At 65.4% G+C, this 21475-nt stretch overlaps 1 protein-coding gene across 5 annotated transcripts; it reads right to left on the bottom strand.

The window, feature by feature from the left end:
* Window positions 1-954: 954 nt before the first annotated feature.
* On the bottom strand, window positions 955-21374 carry KBTBD11 (kelch repeat and BTB domain containing 11). Of its 5 annotated transcripts, XM_049094998.1 has the most exons (3): window positions 19579-20002; window positions 6015-7247; window positions 955-5978 (listed from the first exon to the last, which is right to left on the bottom strand). In XM_049094998.1, the coding sequence occupies exons 2-3, from the start codon at window positions 6447-6449 to the stop codon at window positions 4323-4325; spliced, it is 2091 nt and encodes a 696-aa protein (XP_048950955.1). In that variant the 5' UTR covers window positions 6450-7247; window positions 19579-20002; the 3' UTR covers window positions 955-4322. The 5 variants fall into 5 exon arrangements, with proteins under 5 accessions (XP_048950955.1, XP_048950951.1, XP_048950954.1 ...); XM_049094994.1 differs by lacking the exon at window positions 19579-20002 and adding an exon at window positions 21243-21374 and having other exon boundaries at window positions 955-7247; XM_049094997.1 differs by lacking the exon at window positions 19579-20002 and adding an exon at window positions 20878-21082 and having other exon boundaries at window positions 955-7247.
* Between the last annotated feature and the right edge of the window lie 101 nt (window positions 21375-21475).

Consider the following 21475-nt stretch of genomic DNA (forward strand, 5'->3'; position numbering starts at 1 on the left):
CCGCAGCACCCGGCTCCCCGTCGTGCTGGCGCCGGAGGGCGGGGCCATGGCCACCGGGTCCCCCAGGACGGTCCTCGGGGCCCCTGCGGTCTCTGAGGGATTGAGCCCCGCACACTGCCCTTTGCAAAAATACATCTCATGTCCCCGTCGGAAATGACTCTAAGACATCCTCCTTTCTCACAGGCCGAGAATCTTCGGCTCGCGACATAAACTGTTCTCGTGACCTCGCCGGCCCCAAGCTCCGTTATGAAGTTCATCGCCTCAGCCCGCAAAGCCCATGTGTTTTGCGGCCTTAGGTCTAATTTAAAAGACGTGAAAGGCCAAGAAAATCATTCCGATCTAGTATCAAAATCCCAAAACCCAGGGGAAAGCTGCAGCTGTGAAAACGTTCAGATTTAATTCTATTAAAAAAAATTTTTTTAAAGATTTAATTCTATTTTCGCAGAGGAAAAAGCCCTAAGGAAACTGCAGATGCAGGCTGGGGCCTGGAGCCTCCACCCCACGGCCTAAGGAAATTCTCTGAGCAGCATCCTCCCCACCCCCTGCCCTATGAAACAATATTTTTGAGAGGAAAAGAAATAATTTCTTAAAGAACCCTACAAATTAACAGTGACACAGGTCCGTGCTCATGGGGAGAGCAGACTGTGAAGGGGAGTGTTTGGCTCTAGGACTTCCCGCTGGTCGGGGCCAAGGGAGCCCCAAGGCCCGGGAGGTGCGGCTGGCACGGAACCTGCGGGCCCAGGGGACCGGCGACGGGAGACGGAGAGCCCCGAGCTTAGACGTGGGAGCCCGGAGCACCCTCGGGAGTCCCCACGCTCCTCGCTCACAGAGGGGAGCCAGCTGGAGGGCCTCGCCGCCGGGAGCACGTTTCCCATGGGACGGGGGAGGGGCGCCCCACCGCTGCTCGCCCGCGGGGGCCGGGGGCAGCCAGCAACCACGCACACTCAGGAGCACTGCATTTCCGATGGTTTATTTCGTCTCGGCATAAGCGGACACGGACAGGGGTTCACAGCAACCGGGCCTGGGTGTGAAACCCGAAGCGCTAACACGCTCCCTGCACGCGCGGCGACGTCTGTCCTGGACGTGGCGCTGCGGCCCGCTGACAGCTTGCAAGCGCCTGGCGGGCTGTGGTCTCCGGAGAGCGAGCACCCGCCCGCAGCCGTGGAGGCCGCCCCGAGCCCAGGGTGCAGGGGGGGCGAGGCTGGGCCCCGCCGGCAGGTGCAGGGAGCAGCCACAGGAAAGCAGGCACCGTGGGAGCCCGGGCACCCCGCTCGCGGTCCCTCACCTTCCCACGGACACCATCTCGGAGGGGCGGGAAACCGAGAACAGCGAGTGTTTTTAATGCCCAAGAACGACGCCTTCGAAGCTAGGAAAGCAAGTAAAACGAGCGCGAACACGACACAGCACTTGCGCGTCCACGCGGCCCAAGCAGGGGTGCAGCGCGCTGCGGCCTGAACTCGCCTTGGCTCTGGGACACAGTCGCGGAGCTCGGGCACAGCCTCAGACACACGTGCCCCGAGCAGCGTCTCCGGGTTTCCAGCGCATCCCGGGGGGCGGAGCGGAGTGGGCCCCCCGCTGACAGAGGCGGTCTCCGGACAGCACCGCTGCTCTTCAGGTCCGTGCAAGCGTCCGCGTGCCGGGGTTAATGTCACCAGAATTACGGACACTCGTCCTACACCCCGTAGGCTCATTTGCCTCTGACAGATCACTCATCGGGAACACGTCTACACCAAACACGCAACAAGTGAGTAACAAAAGTAAGGCATCCCTCGCAGTGCTGGGCGCACCCCTGGAACCCCGTGCAGGAAGAGGCCCGCCCCTGGCACGCCAGCCGTCGGGGGCCAGTCTCAGCCGGGACGGCCTGCCCCCCAGCCCCCGCCCGCCACCAAGCCGTGCCCCACATCACGACCCCAGAGGGGTGGCTTTTCTGCTCGTGGAACTGGTGCAAACCTTGTGCCTACAACTCCAAATAACGGCCCCCAACGCCAAAGGGGTTGGTCCCCAGGGCATGGCAGGCCCCCTGGCATTTGTCTTCATGAGGTGCCCCTATTTAGAAATAAGACACTGTTCCCTGTCCTTCCACTCACCCTTCGGCTTCCCCCGGCCTCCCTGGGTGTTCCGCTGGGGCGACCCCCGGCACCCCAAGGCGAGCCCCGCAGGCAGTGAGGCCATGTCCAGGACAGGCCTCTGTTCCATGAAATCCCGCGCCGCACACGGCAGTGCAGCTGGGCAGTGGCCGCGAGGCTGTGCGCACCTGCCCCCCGGCACTTCCCTGAGCTCGGGCGCGGCTCTACCCTGCAGGCCCACCCGCACCGCGCTTCGTTTTCAAACGGCAAACATCACAGGGACGATTTCTCAAGCAAAATCACAGTGATAGTATTTCATGAATTCGAGGCTTACGGGATGAAAATATTAGCCTGGTTCTATCTCATATAAAAGCTTTGCCACAAATATAACAACATTCCAGAGGAAGGCGTGCTGCAATACAAGGCGTACGTTTCCCTTAAAACGACATTGTCTGTCCCCTTTTGCTGTAAATTCCTCTTTCTCCTGCCGTTTCTGCTTTCTACTCCCGCAGAAGGCCGACCACGGCAGGCGGTGGAAGAGTGTCCCCTCTTTCCTAAGACGATGAGGTGAGCCAGGCTGCCGGGGTCTCCTCGTGGCTCGTGAGCTGTCCCGACACGCCGGACGCCAGGATGTGCTCCAACGGGAATCAGGAACTCTGTTCCTCTGGCACACGCGTGAAGATGCGAGCTGGCCGTTTCTAAACACACTCAACCGGTGACTTTCATAACCACAGACTCTCGAAAAAGCACGACGAATCTCCCAAAACCCACGACGCTACAGGACGTCAGCGCCCCCTCACCGGGTTAGGAAGTGAACAGCACTAAGGGTGCCGGACTCCGTCTCCCTGCACCACAGACGTTAAGTGCGGCTTTTCCTATTTAATAAAAAAACGACTGGATTCAGAATCCAAATCAGTTCGCCTCTATTTGTGAGCATGTGTTTTAGCCAGAAATGTGTAGTAAATAGTAAGCTCTGCCTACATCTACTTGGAAAGTAAAATGTTAATAACAAATGAGGAAGAATCATTTGATTTGTTGTTAGTGCTTTGTCCTCTCGAAGTAGCGAGTTTCCTGCTAATTTCTATCAGGCTGCTTTGGAATTCAATTAGAAAAACGTACTTTCCTTGCCAATTGTGTTATAAATATAGTTACTTCCCCTTATGTCAATATGCTCCTTGTCCCTTCGCCACAGCCTCTTGGAGTTGGGTTTGTAAAAAATCCATTTCCCTGGTCAGAGTCACCTAATATGTACTCAGAACGTTGTAAGCAAAAAAACAAAAAAACAAAAAACAAAACCAAACCAAAAAAAAACGTCGTCCGCAGTGGGTTCCCAACATGCCCACGCCTTCGTCTTTAGAAGCGTCAGGAGTGGTTTTAACCTTCTTCCGCGGGGTGGTGGGGGGTGGTAATCGTGTCTTCGAGCTCGTTATAGACCACGAAGGTGGCTGAGCACCTATGGGTACCTGGCCAAGGTTCTTTTGAAAACAGACAAGCATCCTTGTGGGGCAGCTTTTCCTACTCAAGCTTGGCTCCCCGGAGTAAATCATCCCCAGGACGTCCGACATAATCAGTAACACCCTTCCCTAACGACGTGTGACCGAGCCGGTTGACAGGTGAGGTGGCTCCGCTCCTGAGGCCGGGAGACCCACTCTGCAGCTTCCGTGCGGCAGGGAAGGTACGTCCACTGCTTGCCGGACAGAGACCCACGGTACCCAGGGCCCCACCTTCCCTGCTGTGCCATCTGGGACTCACCCAACCCACATTTGAGTGCAAAATGACTATGTTAGGAACATCTGAGGAGCTCTGGTTACAGGTTATGAGTCTAAACCCCCAGTGCACAGTGCGTGGCCTGCTTCGGGGTCTCCTGGTGCTGGTGGCTGTGAGCTGGGTGCAAGGGGCCCTGTCCGGGCGGGGACACACTCCGGACAACTACTGACACGTGGGGCGGGCTGCGGACTCCCCGCGGGCACACTCTGGACCCCACCCCTTCCCTGTGTCCTGAGGCTTGACGCTCCAATTGCTTCTCCTGCTCCGCCAGATGCCCGCCTCGTGTCCTCTTTGCAGCTCACCTATTTGCACAGACGTTGACACTGGACGCCGCGGACCGCGCTAAGCAAAGCGGGGCTGCAGGGAGGGCAGGTTAGGGCAGCTGACCTTCGGCACGAGGGCGTTGCAACAATCCCCGCGCGCGCACGAGCTTCCAGCTCCAGACGGCCCGGTGGACAGCGCGCACCGCAGGGCTCCCCCGCCGCCCCCCTAGGCCGCGCCGTCCTCGCCCCTGTCTGGCTTCTCCTCCGGCAGGTGCAGCACGAAGGGGACGAGCGCGCCCCGGGCGTCCAGCGGGGCGCGGAGCGGCGCGGGCTCGAAGGTGGCGCCCCGGCCCGCGCCCCGGCCCTCGCCCGCGCCCTCGCCCGCGCCCTCGCCGTCCTGCGGGGGCACGAAGCGCCAGGTGCCCCCGCGGCCCACGCAGTAGATGGCGCGGCCGAGCGCGGCGCAGCGGAAGGGCGGCAGGCCCGGCGGGTGCGCGGCGCAGCGGCTCCAGCGCTTGGCCAGGCAGTGGTAGCGCAGCACGGTCACCGCCCCGGCCGCCTGCGGGTCTCCGCGCGCCGCGCCCTGGTCGAAGCGGTAGACGGAGCCGCCCAGGGCCACCATGCCCAGCGCGCGCTCGCGGCTGCTGCTGCTCGGGCACTCCTGCCACTCGTCGCGCCGCGGGTCGTACTTGAGCAGGCGGCCGGACAGCGAGCCCCCGGACACGTAGATGTCGCCGTTGCACGCGGCCGCCTCGTGCGCCACGGCGAAGGCTCCGCGCGGCAGGGGGGCCACGGCGGCCCAGCGGTCGGCGCGCGGGTCGTAGCGCTCCACGCTGCGCAGGCACTCGCCGCCCACGGCGTACAGGTGTCCGTCCAGGGCCAGCAGCTGCAGCTGCGAGCGCGCCTGGCGCAGCGGGCGCACGGCGCTCCAGAGCCCCGTGGCCGGGTTGTAGCAGAAGACGCGGTCCGAGGCCCGCGCGCGCCCGTCCGGCCCCGCCGCGCCCACGCCGCCCGCCACGAAGAGGTAGTTGTGCAGCACGCACAGCCCGCAGCCCCGCGCCGCCGCGCCCTCGGGCAGCCGCGTCAGCTCGCGCCACTCGCCCGCCGCCTCGTGCAGCCAGAACACGGCGCGCGCGCCCCCGGCCCCCGCGCCCCCCGCGGCCCCCGCCGGCCCGAGCTCCAGCGCCGCGGCCAGCAGGTGGGCCCGGCCCGCGCGCAGGCGGCGGCGCAGCAGCAGGTCGCGCTCGGCCCCCGACAGGCGCCCGAACACGCCGGGCTCGCGCAGCACGTCCAGGTAGTGGTCGCTCATGAAGCGGTAGGCGGCGTCGCGCAGCTCGGTCAGCCGCTGCCGCTTGGCCGCGCTCAGCACCTCGTAGCAGTTGGCCAGGCTCAGCTGCGGCGCCACGGCCTCGGCGGCGCGCTGCGCGGCGCACGGCAGCTGCAGGCGCCGCGCGCCCGCCGCCACCTCGGCCACGTTGTCGGGCCGCACCCCCGCCAGGCGCCCGCTGTACGCGTAGGCCAGCAGCAGCCGCAGCGCCGCCCAGCCCACGCCCTGCACCCGCAGCACGTCCCGCGACGCCCGCGCGCGGAAGTAGTCGCTGCGCGCCGCCAGCACCGCCTTGTGCGCCCGCAGCCGGCGGCCCGACACCTCGATGACCAGGTCGGGCTCCCCGTGCACGGGCTCGACGCCGGGGGCCACGGGCGCCAGGTCCCCGGGCTCCTCCGCCTCCTCCGGGGACGCGGGCTCCTCCAGGGACGCGGGCTCCGCGGGCGACAGCAGCTCCTCGGTGCACGCGGGCGACAGGAGCTCCTCCGGGGATGCGCGCTCCTCGGTGGACGCGCGCTCCTCTGGGGTCACGGGCTCCCCGGGCGACAGGAGCTCCTCCGGGGTCCCGGGCTCCGCCGGGGATGCGCGCACCTCCGGGGTCCCGGGCTCCTCCGGGGTCGCGCGCTCCGCCGGGGACGCGCGCTCCTCCAGGGTCCCGGGCTCCGCCGGGGATGCGCGCTCCTCCGGGGTCATGGGCTCCTCCGGGGACGCGCGCTCCGCCGGGGACACGCACTCCTCGGGGTCCCCGGGCTCCCCGGGAGCCGCGGCGCCCGCGCTGCCGACCTCCCCCTGCCGCTCCACCACCCGCGGGCCGCTACGACGCGAGGGCGGGGAGGACGCTGCGCCCTCCGCGGCGGAGGCGCGACCCTGCGGCGGGGAGCCGTCCCCGGAGCTGAAGCACAGCGACGCGCCGAGGCTGCAGGGTGTCTGCGCGGCCGGCGGCGGCGGGACCCCGGGCTGGCCGCGCGCCCCCTGCGCCCCCGCGCCCCCGGCCTCGGGCCCGCGCTCCGGGAGGGGGGGCTCCATGGGCGCCGCGCTCTGGCCGCCGCCGCCCCGCCCGCTCAGCAGCCCGGCATCACCGGCCCTGCCCCGCGCGCCTCAAGGCCCCGCGGCCCCTGGGCCCGGCTCCCGGGCTCCGCTTCTGGGTGCACAGTCCCGAGGCTCCCGCGAGGTGGGGCCTGTGCGCCCGGCGCGCAGCCCCGCCAGCCTCGGACGCGGGGTCCGTGGGCTTCGCCTCCAGGCCGCACCCCAGGGCTCCCCGATGCTCCCCCGATGCTCCCTCCAGGCCGCGATGCTCCCCCGATGCTCCCTCCAGGCCGCGATGCTCCCCCGATGCTCCCTCCAGGCCGCGATGCTCCCCGGATGCTCCCTCCAGGCCGCGATGCTCCCCGATGCTCCCCCGATGCTCCCTCCGGCCGAGCCTTGGCCTCTGGGGGGGGCCCCCCCGCAGGTCGGTCTCCGGTGCTGAGCTACCAGCAGGGCTAAGAGGAGCCAGGGCGCACCCTTCAGTTAGGTCCAGGGCAGGCTGCCTCTAAACCTCAGCACTGGGATTTTAACCCCGTGCCCGTGCAGCGCACCCCACAGAGCTCCCTTTTATTTGTAAGACTCCCATGGGCGACTCGGGTGTACGGTAGTCTGTGTCCAGGCATCCACACTCTTCACCCCCGCGGGAGGGGCTGTCTGATTCACTTGTGGAGGGGGGCTGGGTGCTAGGAAAACACCATGACGGCCGGAGAACTGGCCTTCCTCACTTAGGGGAAGGGGCCTCTTCCTTTGTTGGAACATCAGGTGTTTCCATATGGTGTCACCACACTCTTCTTGTTCCTGTTTGTGGGAGAGAGACAGGGTGTTTGAATGTGCATTTTTCAGTGGGGTCATTCTGTGTCGCTCACAGGGGTCTGCCCCCCCCGCCCCCCACTTCCAGGTTAGGGACTCACATGGGCAGGAAAGGGGATCATGACTATTCCCTGCCGGAGAGTTGGATGAGTGAGACAAACAGAACAACTCAGGGGTCTTAGAAATGCCCTCTCCCTGTTCCTGCCCTGTTTGTGGGCCCATGACAGAGACCCCAGTTCAGCCCAGGGCTTTATTATTGGTTTTAAAGATTTTATTTATTCATGAGAGACATGGGGGGGGGTGGGGGCAGAGACACAGGCAGAGGGAGGAGCAGGCTCCCTCCAGGGAGCCCGACGCAGGACTCGATCCCAGGACCCCGGGGTCACGCTCTGAGCCGAAGGCAGACGCTCAACCGCTGAGCCCCCAGGTGCCCCCAACCAAGGGCTTTAGAAACATTGGGTTCCTCCAAACAAAACAGCTCATTCTGCGGGTAAAAAAAAAAAAGCAGTCAAATACCAACAAATTCCTTTTTTCAACAGAATGCGATGTGTGTGTGAAGAACGTCCGGTGAGAAAGCATAATTAACATCATTCACTGTATTAACATGTGACAGTTTTCCTACAGTCTTTTCCAGTCGATTTCAAATTAAGTTACAACAAATATTAGGAGGAAGGAGCTGAGGACTCTTCTGTGGGGTTGGCCTCGGAGGCTCAACCCTGAAATCTGTGTGAGCCGCTCGTTCTTGGAACTGTGTCTCCGAGAAACCTCAGGGAAGCGACTCTCCACATGGCCTGCGTGCGGCCGAAGAGAAGCCGGAGCCAAACAAACACAAAACACCACACACGGATACACGTGAGATGGGAGCAGACGTGAGCACCTGCGGATGAAGGATAAAGTACGACCTTTCCTAAATTGGCGAAACCTTCCAAGACGCCCCAGCCTGAGAGGGGCCTTAGCAGTCTCACCACGACCGTGAGGGGAGGGGGTTCAGGTGTGTTCTAGCTTCTAAAGCAGAGCGTACGGGCAAGAAAGACGCCAAATACAGCTTAGTTTGATTATTGGGTAGGATGTGCGAGCCTCTCCGGTGAGTGGAGACCTAAGCAGCCCCCCAGCACCCCTGCTTTCTGCCTCTGCTGCCTGAGACAGTTCCCCGACCGCCCTGCTCGGGGTCGAGCACGTACCCCTGCTTCCCTGCCCTCCCTCCCTGGAGTCACTAAAGAGCTTTCCCGCTATTTTAGCAGTAAGCGTCCTCAGGTTGGAAACTCAAAACATTCGATTCTCTCTCCGTCCCCCCCACCCCCCCCCCGTCTGTTTTCCAGAAATCTTTAACAGCAACGCCCACGGCACACTCGCTGTGTACGAGGGCGCGTCCCGGGACGCATGGAAATGCCGGGCTATGAAACGCTGAGTGAGCTGGAACCCTGGGCTGCCGGGGCGTGCGGTCGGGGAGGAGGCAGCAGGACACACGGCCCCGGTGTTTACTCAGCTGGCGCCCAGCCCCGCTGCAGTGCGGTCTCAGGGCTGTGCATCCTGTCCCCAGCGAGGTGGCCGTGAGCATCCGCCCCCCCCCCCCCCCCCCCCGGCGAGGGAGTGGCAACGCACCGGAGAGCTGGAAGCAGTGCGTGTGCAAGGCAAGGCTCACGGCGTCTTCCCAAGGACGCGGCGGTGCCTTCTCAGCCATCGAGGCCGTTAGGGGAAACTCTGATGAAACTGAGATGCACTAACATATCTTACGCAAAATATCATGGACACAGGACAGCGGTTGAGCAGCCGCCTTCAGCCCAGGGTGTGACCCCAGGGTCCCGGGATTGAGTCCCACATCCCGCTCCCTGCGTGGAGCCTGCTTCTCCCTCTGCCTGTGTCTCTGCCTCTCTCTGTCTCTCTCATGAATAAATAAAATCTTTAAAAAAAAAAAAGTCATCAATACAGAGAACAGAAGCTGAAGGGTTGGGGTGGGAGGAAAGGGTGAAGAGCCTTGAAGGGCAAATCCACACACGTGAACCTTAACGCCAAACAGAGCCCGGCACGTGGCTCGGCACTAGCACTTCTCTACCCCACGGGACCGCAGGCCTCAGAACACTGAGCTCCTGTCGCTGTGGCCTGAGGAGTCCTCCTAGGACTTCCTGCTTCTGTCTCCGGCCTGACCCCTGAGAATGAGCAAAACCCTAAGCCCAAAGGGTTGTCCTCATAAATCGTCACGGACTGGAAGAAAAGGCCTAGAGCAGGACACGGTGTTGAAGCCTAAGTTTGAAACCGTGTTTCCGGGGATCCCTGGGTGGCGCAGCGGTTTGGCGCCTGCCTTTGGCCCAGGGCGCGATCCTGGAGACCCGGGATCGAATCCCACGTCGGGCTCCCAGTGCATGGAGCCTGCTTCTCCCTCTGCCTGTGTCTCTGCCTCTCTCTCTCTCTCTCTCTCTGTGACTATCATAAATAAAAAAAAAAAAAAAAAGAAAGAAAGAAACCGTGTTTTCAATCCCCGTGGCACCAGGGTGAGCCCCAGAGCCCCAGGCTGGTGCGTACGGACCCCGCTGTCCCTACAACCCAGCAGCAGCCACAGCTCCACGAGGAAACCCCCAGGGTCCGAGGCAGAGGGTGGAGCCACCTGGTGGCCTGAGGACACGGCTGGTTCCCGTCCAGCCGGACAAAGAGGAACCCCACTATCACGCCTCTCGGGTTCCCGCAGTGAAACCACTGCGCTTGCCAGTGCACGCGAGCGTCGGAGGTTGTGTCCCGCTGCTGGAAACGGCCTGCACGTCCACGGACACCCTCAGCAGGCTCCCTGCCCCGCCCCGCCCCAGCCCTGCCCCCAGCGACCCAGCCAGCCCCCCCGGGGTGACCACGCCGCCGTCAGGTGCCCCAGGAGGCCCCTGCCACCCTGCCGCCAGGCTCGGAGATGCTCCCCGGGGCGGGGAGGCCACCGCGCAGCGTGTCTGGAGGACGGTCCCCAGCGCTGTGAGCGTCTGGCCTCTTGCACATGTTGCCTGCCACCTCTCGGAGCAGACAGATGAAGGCATTAGGCGGAGGAACTGTTTCCCTTCCCAGGCGGTGTCAAAGCAGCTCGAGGCAGCCCTGCCCCCTCCCCACCCTGAGCGGCCAGTGCTGTGGTGCCCCCTTGACGGGGGGGGGGGGGGGGGGGCGTATTCTGCACCAACGGGAGACCTCGGCTCGTCTGCTAAGACACTTTGTGCCAAAAAAAAAAAAAAAAAAAAGATGCTCCGTGCCAAGTGTCTCTGGACGGGCAGTCAGGGCTTCCCCCCATTTTGTGGGTGGCTCTAGAACCAGAATTCCACGGGGAGGCTCCTGGGGGGTTCCTGGAGGGCGCCCGGGCCGGTCCCTGCAGGTCGCCGGTCGTGGCGTCGGGCAGGCTGGCTTCCCCGAGGGTTGCCCTGAGTACAGCTCTGGGGGCCGCGGCATCTCCGCGGACGGCGTCCCGCAGACGTGGGTGACAGAGGCCGGCGGGCTTCCCGGCTGCAGTCAGAGAATGTCCCACGGAGGATCCATTATCTGAAGATGACTCGCGCAGCATGTCCCTCTGAAGGACAGGAGTCTCTGCTTGGCCTGATAAATACCTCAACAGAACTTTCAGGTTCTTCCCATCAACTGCTTCACTATTAATACCGACTCTTTAAAATGACTGTATGGTCTCCTAACGTGGACATTATTTATGTATCTGATGTGGACACTGGTTTATTTATAGTTAAATGTGGCTCTGGAATACTGCTTTAAAGAATCTTCCTTTTACATAATCATGCCTTTTGAAAAACCTATTTCAAATAAATATATATTAAAAAAAAACATTTGTTAAGGCCGTGAACCGAGAGCCGCGCCCTCGAAGCGTGCCGGGGCGCCCCGGCCCCCACGGCCACAGAGCGATGGCCTGCCCCGGCTGTTCACACAGACGTCGCATTTCAAGGTGGTTTCGCCCCTGGGCCCCGGTCAGGGCGGGCTGGTGGCTCCGGGGAGGCCGCCCGGCTAGGCTGGCCGATGCCCACACCCGTGCCCCTCGGCCCCAAGCACCCTGGCGGTGCGGAGCCAGCCTCGGAGGAGGCCAGAGCCAGCCATGGGAGCCTCCCTCACCAAAGGCCTCTTCGTCTCGAGATGCCACCCGGGTACGTGCGCTGTCGCGGCAGCTGAAGGAGGTGCCACGTGGAGTCGCCGAGGACGAGTCAGACCTTACACGACAGCTTCCCTTGGAGTCCAGGCCCGGGGGCGGCGGGGGCAGCAAGCTGCCTGTGCCCGCCTGTCGTGCGCGCGTCCCAGCCTCCGTGCCCCCGGGGTCCTGCTGCGCCCGCCCTGAGCTCCGGTGGCCTGGCCTCGTCTGGCAGGTGCCGCCCGCCTCACGGCCCCGTGTCCACACAGAGGAGACGGGGCTCGGCTCCACAGACGACCACCCCTCGTGTGCCACGCGTCAGCCTCTTCTGGGGGATGGAAACACCACACCGGGGAGTGGACGGGGGACACAGGAGCCGTGGCGGGCGTGCTCAGGCCTGCATCCGCCGCCGCACCTGCCGTGGGATCCCATGGCCACGGCGCCCGCTCGCTGCCCCCCATGGGCCCGCGCTCGAGTCACGGCCCTAAGAGCGGCGCACACAGAAGGCACACGCCTGGGCCCTCGTCCTGAGGACCCGCCCCAGCCTGGGGGGTGGGGGGCGCTCCAGAATGGCCTTCGGATGCAAACTTAGAATATGGGGACACATTTGTCCCTCCCTGGGGGTCATGATTCAAGACTTACAGGCTTAGCTAACGCTCGGTGTGGACACGAAGGTCACAGACAGGAGCACCGAGGCCCGTGACTCCAGGCCATGCTGCCGTTTCCAGCCCTCGGGTGCCTCCACCAAAGTCGGGATGTGCGTTTGCACATCCACGGAAATGCGGCTACGATCAGAGTTGAGAGACCACCCGAGCCAAGTAAACCGCATTTTTTCTCGACCGTTCCATCGGCCAAACTCCCACGGACGCCGCCTCCACGTGCTCGTCTATTGGGCAGATACGCCCCGAACACCCACGACATCGCGGGTGCCAGAAAGCTCCTCGGACCCGGCAGGCGCGGTCTCAGCCCCTGAGTTCACGGCCTGCTGAGGAAGGCCAACAGCCGTCGCTCTACGGGTTCTGAGGGAACAGCAACCCGCGGAGTGCCACCCGGGGAGCCCCCACGGCTCGGCTGGTGACACGTGGACCAGAGGGCAGGGAAGTCTCCTCTGAGAACGGGGGGTGCACGCCGAGCCCCGCAGAGAGGGCGGTTAGGCAGGGATCGCCAGGGCAGCCAGCCAGGGGCACATCCTCAGAGCGAACCGGCGAGGCCAGTCCTGGACGCGGGAGCCCAGGTCCCCAGGTCCCTGGGTCAGCGGGTCAGGGCCTGGCCGGGCCCCGGAGCCGCTCCGTCTCGCGTGCAGTGCAAATCCCTGGACGCCGGTAGAGAAGCGAGGGGAAGGCGACCTGGCAGGCACGTGATCCGTCTTGAGCGCAAGAACAACGGCTTCGTCCTCCTGCACACCAGGGACTCTCTCAGCTGCTTCGGACGGATTTGGGTCCGCCAAGGTCGCCGCGCACACCTCGGGGCCCCTGAGGTCCTCGCTCCTGCTGCTGGAGCCTTCGACACCTGATTCAGGACGCTCAAAGTTCCAGGGGCTTTGGGACATGGCAAAGTCACACAAAAACTCCCGTCGTGTCATTCTCAACGTCTTAAGCTCTTGGCTTCCCAGCAGAGCCTCGTCCAAGATCTGCGCCGCTTACGTGGTTTGATTAAAACCCATGAAAGTCCCGGGCCGCCCAGGTGCGGTGTCGGCGACGGCCTGCGTTCAGCTCAGGTCATGATCTCGGGGTGCCGGGGTCGAGGCCCAGGCCGGGCTCCCCGCCCAGCGCGGTCTGCATCTCCCTCTGCCCCACCCCGCTCAGTCGCGCTCTCCCCCCTCAGACAAGATCTTGAGAGGAAACAGCTCTGGAAGCCCCCCCACCTTCTCCGCTCCCTTATTAGCTGCCGGTGGTGCACACGGAAGGGAGGGTACAGGCCCTTCTGTCCCCGCTGCCCCGACCCGCTCAGGCCCAGATGCCACAGAGCCCGCCTCCCCCCCCCAGCACCCCTGCACGGCCACACTGCCCTCCGCGGGGGATGCCACCGAGCCTGCGCTTCCTCCTTGGGCCGAGCGGCTGCCCACAAGGAGCGCGGACCCCATGGGGCCCAGGGACGGGCTGGGGGTGTGGCACCGACAGCCTCGCGAGGCCCCTCACCCCAGAGCCTGTCACCCGGACATCACCTGGAACCTTTCACCCAGAGCCCATCACCTAGACCATGTTACCTGGAGCCCATCACCTGGACCCTGTCACCCGGGGCCTGTCACCCAGACCACATTACCCGGACCCTCTCACCCAGGGCCCGTCACCCGGACCACGTCACCCGGAGCCTGTCACCTGGAGCCCGTCACCCGGACCCTGTCACCTGGACTCTGTCACCCGGGGCCTGTCACCTGGAGCCTGTCACCTGGAGCTCGTCACCCAGAGCCTGTCACCCAGGGCCTATCACCCAGAGCCCGTCACCTGGACCCTGTCACCCAGGGCCCATCACCTGGGCTCTGCACGTCCAGGGTCCTCTCGCGATGGCCTGCTTCCCGACCTAAGAGGCGTGGGTGGAGGGGAGGGCGATGCATCACTAAGGGACACTCCTGGGTGTCCCGGCCCCTGTGCCTGGGGGAGGCCCAAGGCCGGGTGGCCTGACAGGTCCAAGTCCACGTGTGCGAGTGGACGACAGGCCCGTCCTGCCAGGGTGGTCCAGGCCGCGCACGAGGGCGGAGGCTCAGACTAGGTGTCGTAGCTCTACCTGGAGCCGACCCCGAGGGTCCTCTGTGTTGATGATTCGCTGCCTCTGCGAACTCTTTGAACAACAGACTGAACGCGGCTCATGGGCGAAAGTCCCCAACATCTCCATCTGTCCTGCATATTTTCCCGATGAGCTTGAAGCTCACCTCAGGGTGAGAGAGGAATCTTCAGGCTTACAAACATGATGATTTGGGGGGAGAAATCAGCCCCGCTCTGCAACTGCCAGACACAGTGAGACCTCAGTTCCTGGGGGCCTGAGGCATCTGACCGCGTCCCCACGGTCTGCCCGGCATCTGAAGCTCCACGGAGCCGTGGAGAGCTGCTGAGTGGAAAAGGCGCTTTGGAGGCCATGAAACCACGGGGCGAGGAGCGTCTGCCCGGCCGGCCCGGCCTGTCCTTGCCCCGGGTCACAGCACATCCTTGCCGAGGGCCAGGGCCCCACGCAGGGCACTCAGCCTCGTCTCTTGCCACAGAGCCTGCTTCTGGCAGCCACTCCTTCTCCCAGTGGGTGCACACAGCCCAGCCCCCTGCAACAGGAGCTCCCGGAAAAGGCTTCAGGTTTTTTAGGAGTTTCCGTAGACACCGGGACATAGTCCTGATACCTTCCTGGGCAGGGGAATGCGCGGCCTTACCAAACCACAGTACAAGTCCTCCTTGATCCAGTGCGTACCACCTGGTAGGAGAGGGTCAGGCTGTGAGCACCTACGGGCTGCACTTTGTTCAGATGGGCTCGGGTGACGGGCTCTGGGTAACGGGTCCTGGGGTGAGGGGCCCCGGGTGACGGCGATCACCCCACCGAGCCCTCGTCCAGCACATCTGGGGTGCTCAGAGCCTGGGATGCAAACTCCACCCTGGAAAACCAGATATTTGAGGACACTGAGTTTCCAAAGCATTCCCGTTTGCAAAGCATGGAAATAATAAACAAGTTTTATCGATAAATGATCGATAAATCGCATTATATTTACATGCCATCGCTGAAAACTACGTTCTCAAGGTTTCCAGGCATTCGTGAAAAGGGCCTCCATCACGATGCTGACTTAAAGGCCAGGATCAAAGGGTAGCACGTGACAGAGAGCGAGCGAGAACACCGGGGACACAGAAAGGCATCGAGAAACTGCCACAAAGGCTAAAAGGCTGGTGATGGTGAGCTCTTGGGTGAATTTTCATATTTTTGGTGTCTTCAAACCGTCCGTCCTCAGCACGTATCGGAAGAACCATACACACAGCAGCCTCGTGCGCGAGCGTTCACGTGAGCGCGTCTGTGTACGAAATGAAACGACGCCAGCTCCCGTGGGGCCCCCCGGAGGAAGGGCGCTCGGTGAAGGATCCCGTGAGCCCCAGGCTCCCTGCACGGAGTCCGAGGTGAGGCATCACTTTTCAAGGTAAAATTTTGCTAAATCCTGGGCCTGACTTAGGCTGTAGATTTGCAGGGGAAACTTGTGGACGGAGGCCCGAGTGCCTGAATCCCAGCGCCAGAAACTGCCCCAAACCCAGGGCCTCAGGGGCCCCGGAGCACCGTCCCTGCCTTTTGCAGAAATAGGAGAAACCGAGGCCAGTGGGCGGGAGGGAGTGCTCGGGCCACACAGCCAAGGAGTGGGGTGTGGGACCCAGGACCCTGGCGCCCGGCTCTCCCCGTGAGGTGGGCTCAACTCCACGGCGCTGGAACAGGAACGCCAAGACCCGACTATTTGTAAAGATGCCCACAAGCCCCAGGACGCCACGGCGGGCTCCCCCGTGACGTGACCCGAGGCACACGCTCGGGGCCGCAGCCACACTGCACACCTGCCGTCCCGCCCGAGGAAGGCCACACACCGGCGTCCGCCTGCCGGGCCAGGGCCGCGGGAGCTCAGCTGTGGGCTGCACCTCGACCTCCGCGCCCCGGGCCGTGCCCGCACCCCCTGCAGACGGTCCCACCGCTGAGCTGCCCAGGGCTCACGGAGCAGACCTGCCGTCGTCACCTCACGCCGTCACTGCGCAAACACAGACGGTCAACGCCCACCGAACGCCAGGCGCACGCGGCGAACGGGACCCCAGGGCCCGGCCACCTGGCGGGGAGCCCCGCCCAGTCAGCAGCCAAGCCCCCGGGGTGCCCGCAGGGAGGGGATGCACAGACACCCCCATCGCCAGCGGGAACAGCCTGCGGGGGTACAGGGCAGGAACGGGCCGGAGGCACAAAGCAGGGTCCAAAATAAAACCGGCTCTTCCCGCGGCCGCGCCCAGTCCGAGGCGGGCAGAGGCCCGCGTCCACAGCGTCTGTCGCCAGCCCAAGCCAATGGCCCGGGGACCCCAGGGCGCCCACAGGACCGTCGTGCAGGAGGAGCCGGTCCTGCGAGGTCGCTGCGGGACAGACGCGGCCAAGACGAGCCCACGGGCGCAGGCACCGGGCATCTCTCAGGAACAAGGAAGGACGGCTGTGGGGGGGGCTGGATTCCTCGGGGCAGTGGCGACTCCTGCCTCGGGCCCAGTGGGGTCGTGGCTCATCCCTGCTCAGCGCTGGGCACCCCACAAGCACCGGGCCGCGCTGCGGGGGGCTGCTGGCTCCGGGCAGTCACCCAAAGCCAAGCCCGTGCCCTGAGGCAGGCACGGGGGGGGGGGGGCAAACAGAGGATCCGCCTCCCACGGCCCCGGGGCTCCAGGGCTTGGGCCCACAGGGCCTGCGGGCATCACACCTGCCAGCCCCACGGCCACGTCGCACCAGCCAAGGTGGCGCCAGGAGCGGCTCAGGCACCCACCCCCTGCCTCCGAGCCGAGGCCCCGCGCACACGGGGCTCTCCCCACTGCGAGGGTCCTCGCGGGAACCAGACCTCCGCGGCCTCTTCGTTCCTGGACCGGGTTTCACAGCTGAGCGATAGCCCCGCAGTACGACAGCTGGGAGGGGACGTGGGATCCTGTCGCTGCACACGGGGCAATATGAACCTAGTGGCCAGAGGGCGGGCTGTGGCAGGTGTCGCCTCTCCGAAGACAGCCCCATGGACGGGTCCCGCCCAGCATGGTCCCCTTATGTGCGCTGACGCTGGTCTGGGCAGGCCAGGCGACCCGGAGTGACCCGCGCAGGCAGGAAGGCTGGCGAGCACCCTCCCGGCTCTCTCCCCTTGGGACACAGTTTGGGGCCATTGGGCCACAAGGAAGAAGCCCAGCGACGCAGAAGCTGCCCACGGCGGGGGCCCCAGGGGCCACGGAGAGACAGGCCCTGCCTGGGGCCGCCCAGCCCGACAGCAGAGGTCCCCCCATGTCACACAGGGCACAGCTGAGCCAGCCCCACCGAGCCCGACGCAGACCACAGAGCTGCAGGTGGGACACGCGTCTGTGCGCAGCCACGAGCTTAGCTCAAGTCACCGTCACCAACACCTGGACCCGGCGGCCTGTACGCGACACACACCTGCTTCTCACAGCTCTGGGGGCCGGGAGTCCAGGGTCGGGGGCCAGCACAGTGCAGGGGAGAGGCTGGGGAGTGCAGGGTCAGGGCCAGCACAGTGCAGGGGGGGAGGCCGGGGAGTGCAAGGTCAGGGCCAGCACGGTGCAGGGGGGAGGGAGGCCGGGGAGTGCAGGGTCAGGGCCAGCACAGTACAGGGGGCAGGTCGGGGAGCCCAGGGTCAGGGCCAGTGCGGTGCAGGGGAGGGGTCCTCCCCTGGTGGGGGCAGCAAGGCCGCCCGCACACAGCCGCCTCTTCCGAGGACGCCACCACGGCACCAGGCTGCACCCACACCAGCGTCACGCCGTGGGCGGGTCTCCCCGGCAGCCCCGGTTTGGGGGGACGTCTGTGCGGCGGGCGCCAAGTGAGCCCCGGTGAGGACGTCTGGGTGCCGCGAGCAGGCCTGTGTCGCACATGGCCACCTGCCGCCCAGGGGACAGTGACCAGGGGCCCAGGCCTGCGGGGCCCACACCGGGGACCCCGGCGCCACAGGAAGCAGCGGCCGGCGGTGGCCCAAAGGCGGCAGGTCGGATTGTCACCCCACGGGACCGCCTCACACAGATCACAGAGCAGTAAGGACTGTTGACGCGGCCGCTGCGGCCAGCTGGGGGAGCGCCGTCCACACCGTCTTCTTTAGTGATTTCCCTTCAGGACTCGGGAGCTCTCAGCTCTGAAGATGAATCCACATCCTACTCTGTGGAGCCCTAAGGTAGGAAGCCCATGAACTGCCCTAAAGGAAAGACCCCAGGGAACTTGCGGTGACATCATGTTCCGCTCTCTGCCCTATGTGCTCCTCCCGGCCTTCCTCGGCGCTTGCAGGGGCCCTGCTCCTCACCACAGGCCCTTTGCACATGATTTCTCCGGAACCTCCCGGAACCTCAGCCTTCAGATCTCAGCTCAACGTGTGTCACAGGCTTCCGCCGGCTGTCCGCCTCCTCCAGACGCTCATGGGGGTTGTGGCTGCACGTTTGCTGCCTTCCGCCCTACGGAGTCCAGGCCGCGAGAGGAGGGAGAGTGGGTCGACTTCCGCCACGCCAGCACCTAGAAGCGCGCCTGACCCACGGAAGGCACTCAATAAATATTTGTGAAAGAAGGAAATTAATTTTTAATTGGTGAAACGTTGCACAAGACGTTGACTGGCTGCAGCTTCCAAGGCACTGTTTGTTTTAATATCCTTTCAAGCCGGCGCCGGGTTCTTGGCAAAAGATAAACTCCTAGAAGTTTTCATTTTACTCCAAAAGTTATTGCTGCTCTGTTTGAACTATTTTGCAAATATGCGCTGAATACCAACGCTGCGATCTGAGCATAATTACAATAATTGCAAGAGAAAAACCCCACTCGGGCCGCAGTGGAGGCGGCAACCCCTCCAACTCCAGAGCAGGGCAGACGTTTCCCCGAGCACCAGGAAGGCTGCACAGGATGGCAGGTCGGGGTTCCCATCCGCCAGCAGACCCCCCCCCCAGGCCCTCGGAGGCCCACGGAGCAGCTGCCCCCTGTGGTCCCCACTCGGGGGCAGGGAGGCTGAGGGGATCACGGTGCCTACGTGACCGCAGGCTCCCCACAAAGCCAGTGTCGCCGCGCACTGTGCCCGTTGGCATTTAGAGAACAACAGGAAGATGATTCCAGATGGAGGCGCGGAGAGCCGGGCTCCGGTACAGGAGCACAGGCTGCAGAGGCGTCCTTAACCCGCGGAGACCGCGGCCTTCCCGCTGCCAGAGCTGCCGCCGGCCTGAGACCTCCCACCTGAGGTCAGAAGCCAGGGGCCGCCGGGAGGATGTTCAGAGGTGATCCCTGTGTTCCAGATCCTTCCACCCTCCCAGTACCTGGCAACGTGCTCCAAGGATCAAGGCAGGGCCTTCCCTGAACCAACGCCGATTCCAGAAAGTTGGGAAAGTCACCCTGCTTGCATTTAGCCTCCGGCTAAGAGCCACCCAGCTAACGTTTTTTACTGTTTAACCCCAAACTGAGATTGCCTTAAAAACGGGCAAAATCTTCTAAGATTTCCATTGTGTTCTAATTACATTATCCACAACGCCTGTGCAGTTGACACGAGAAACTCAAAAGACTTTTTATCCCATTAAAATTTTTGCTTACTTATCCCCAGGAGAGAGGGCCGGATGCCAATCACCTCACACCAGCAGACAGTGGCGCCCCGGGCGAATCTGCCGGCGGGGCGGCGGTCCTCGGGGGTTTTGGGGTGTGGAGGGGTGTTCCAGTAATAGGACGCCATTAGCTGGGGGTAGCAGGCCCCAGGGCAGGGCTGGCATCCATTAGGCGCTCTAGTTAGCGGGAGGAAGGGCTGCTAACGAGATGGAGGGAGGTGGCCGGGGGCCAGGCCGGACACGGTGACCTCTCCGTTCCCTCGGGGCCCACGGGACAGGCGAATCCACCCGAGACCTGCTGGTCACGTGCCGCTAGTGCTGGGAGAAGACCTGCGGCAGCTTCTCCCACTGGCTGGTTCTCTGTTCCCCCGGAGCGCACACCGGCGGGGCGGGGGCGCACAGGGGAGGAGGCGGGGGCGCACAGGGGGCGGGGAGGGGGCGCACACCGGCGGGGCGGGGGGCGCACAGGGGCGGGGGGCGCACAGGGGAGGGGGGCGCACAGGGGCGGGGGGCGCACACGGGAGGGGGGCGCACAGGGGCGGGGGGCGCACAGGGGGCGGGGATGGGGGCGCACACCGGCGGGGCGGGGGACGCACAGGGGCGGGGGGCGCACAGGGGAGGGGGGCGCACACGGGAGGGGGGCGCACAGGGGAGGGGGGGCCCTCCCCAAGGGCCGCCCAGCGCCGCAGGAGCCGAGGTCCCCAGCCCGGGGGGGTCGCAGCCGGGAAGCCATGGAGTCCCCTCCGCGCGCTCCAGGCGCCGGGCCCATCAGGATGCGGGGCACGTTCGCCGCCCGATGCCCCAGGAGCGCCCCCCGCCCCGGGGGTCCGCTCCCCGCTTCGGAGGCGCGCGCAGGCCGGGCCCTCGGAGCGCGGGGACCCCGGGCGCGCCAGCCGCAGACGTGGCCAGGGCGCCTCCCCACGGCCCTGCGCGGAGGCGGAGGCGGGGGCCCGGCGGGCGCGCACACGCGGGGAGGCCCGGGCCCGGGGGAGCGGCCGAGGCCCCGCAGCCCAGCGGCTCCCCCTCCACGCGGGCGCCCGGGGACCAAGCAGAGGTCCGCCCACCGCGCTGCCCACGCCGCCCCCGCGGGCAGGGCCACCCGGCAGCCGCCCCCTCCCCGCCCCAGCTCCCGCGGCCTGCGCCTCCGGGGCCCACCGGCCGCTGCCCTCGGTCCGCGGCGCCCCTACCTCGCCGCCGGCGACTCGCCCCACCCGGCGCCCACCCGCGCCCGGACGCCGCGCCCCGGCCGGTGGTCTCCGCCGCGCATGCGCGTGGGCCTCTTCCCGCGCACCTGTGGGAGCGCCCGGGGCGGGGCGGCCGCCTCCCGCGCACCTGTGCGAGCGCCCGGCGGGTTCGCAGGCGTCTTCCCGCGCGCGGGGGCGGGGGGCCTGGGGGCGGCGAGCGCCTGGGGGGTCCTCCGCTGCTCCGCGCGCCCCCGCGAGCGCCCAGGGGTCCCCCGCTGCTCCCCGCGCGCCCTGGAGCGCCTGGGGGGTCCTCCGCCGCTCCCCGCGCCCCCGCGAGCGCCCAGGGGTCCCCCTCCCCGCGCCCCCGCGAGCGCCCAGGGTCCCTCCGGCGCCGCCAGGCCCGGGCCGGCGAGTCCCCCCGCCGCGCCCTGCCCCGGGAAGCGGCGCAGCGGGCGCGGGGCCCGGCACTCACCCGGTCCGCGGAGGCCCAGCCGCTCAGAGGAGCGCGCCGCGGGGGCGGGAGCGGCCTCCGCCTCCGCCGGGCGCGCGTGCACTGGGGCGCGCAGCTCGGGTGAGGGAGCGCGCGCCGCCGCCAGGCTCGGCCCCGCGGGGCCCCGGCCCGGCCCCCCCGCCGCTCGCCCACCGTCGCCGGGACCGCGCGAGGCTCGCAGGCTCGGAGCTCGGAGCTCGGGCGCCAGGGGCCAC

The sequence above is a fragment of the Canis lupus genome, chromosome 16 (genome assembly GCF_003254725.2).
Source record: "Canis lupus dingo isolate Sandy chromosome 16, ASM325472v2, whole genome shotgun sequence".
NCBI lineage: Eukaryota > Metazoa > Chordata > Mammalia > Carnivora > Canidae > Canis > Canis lupus.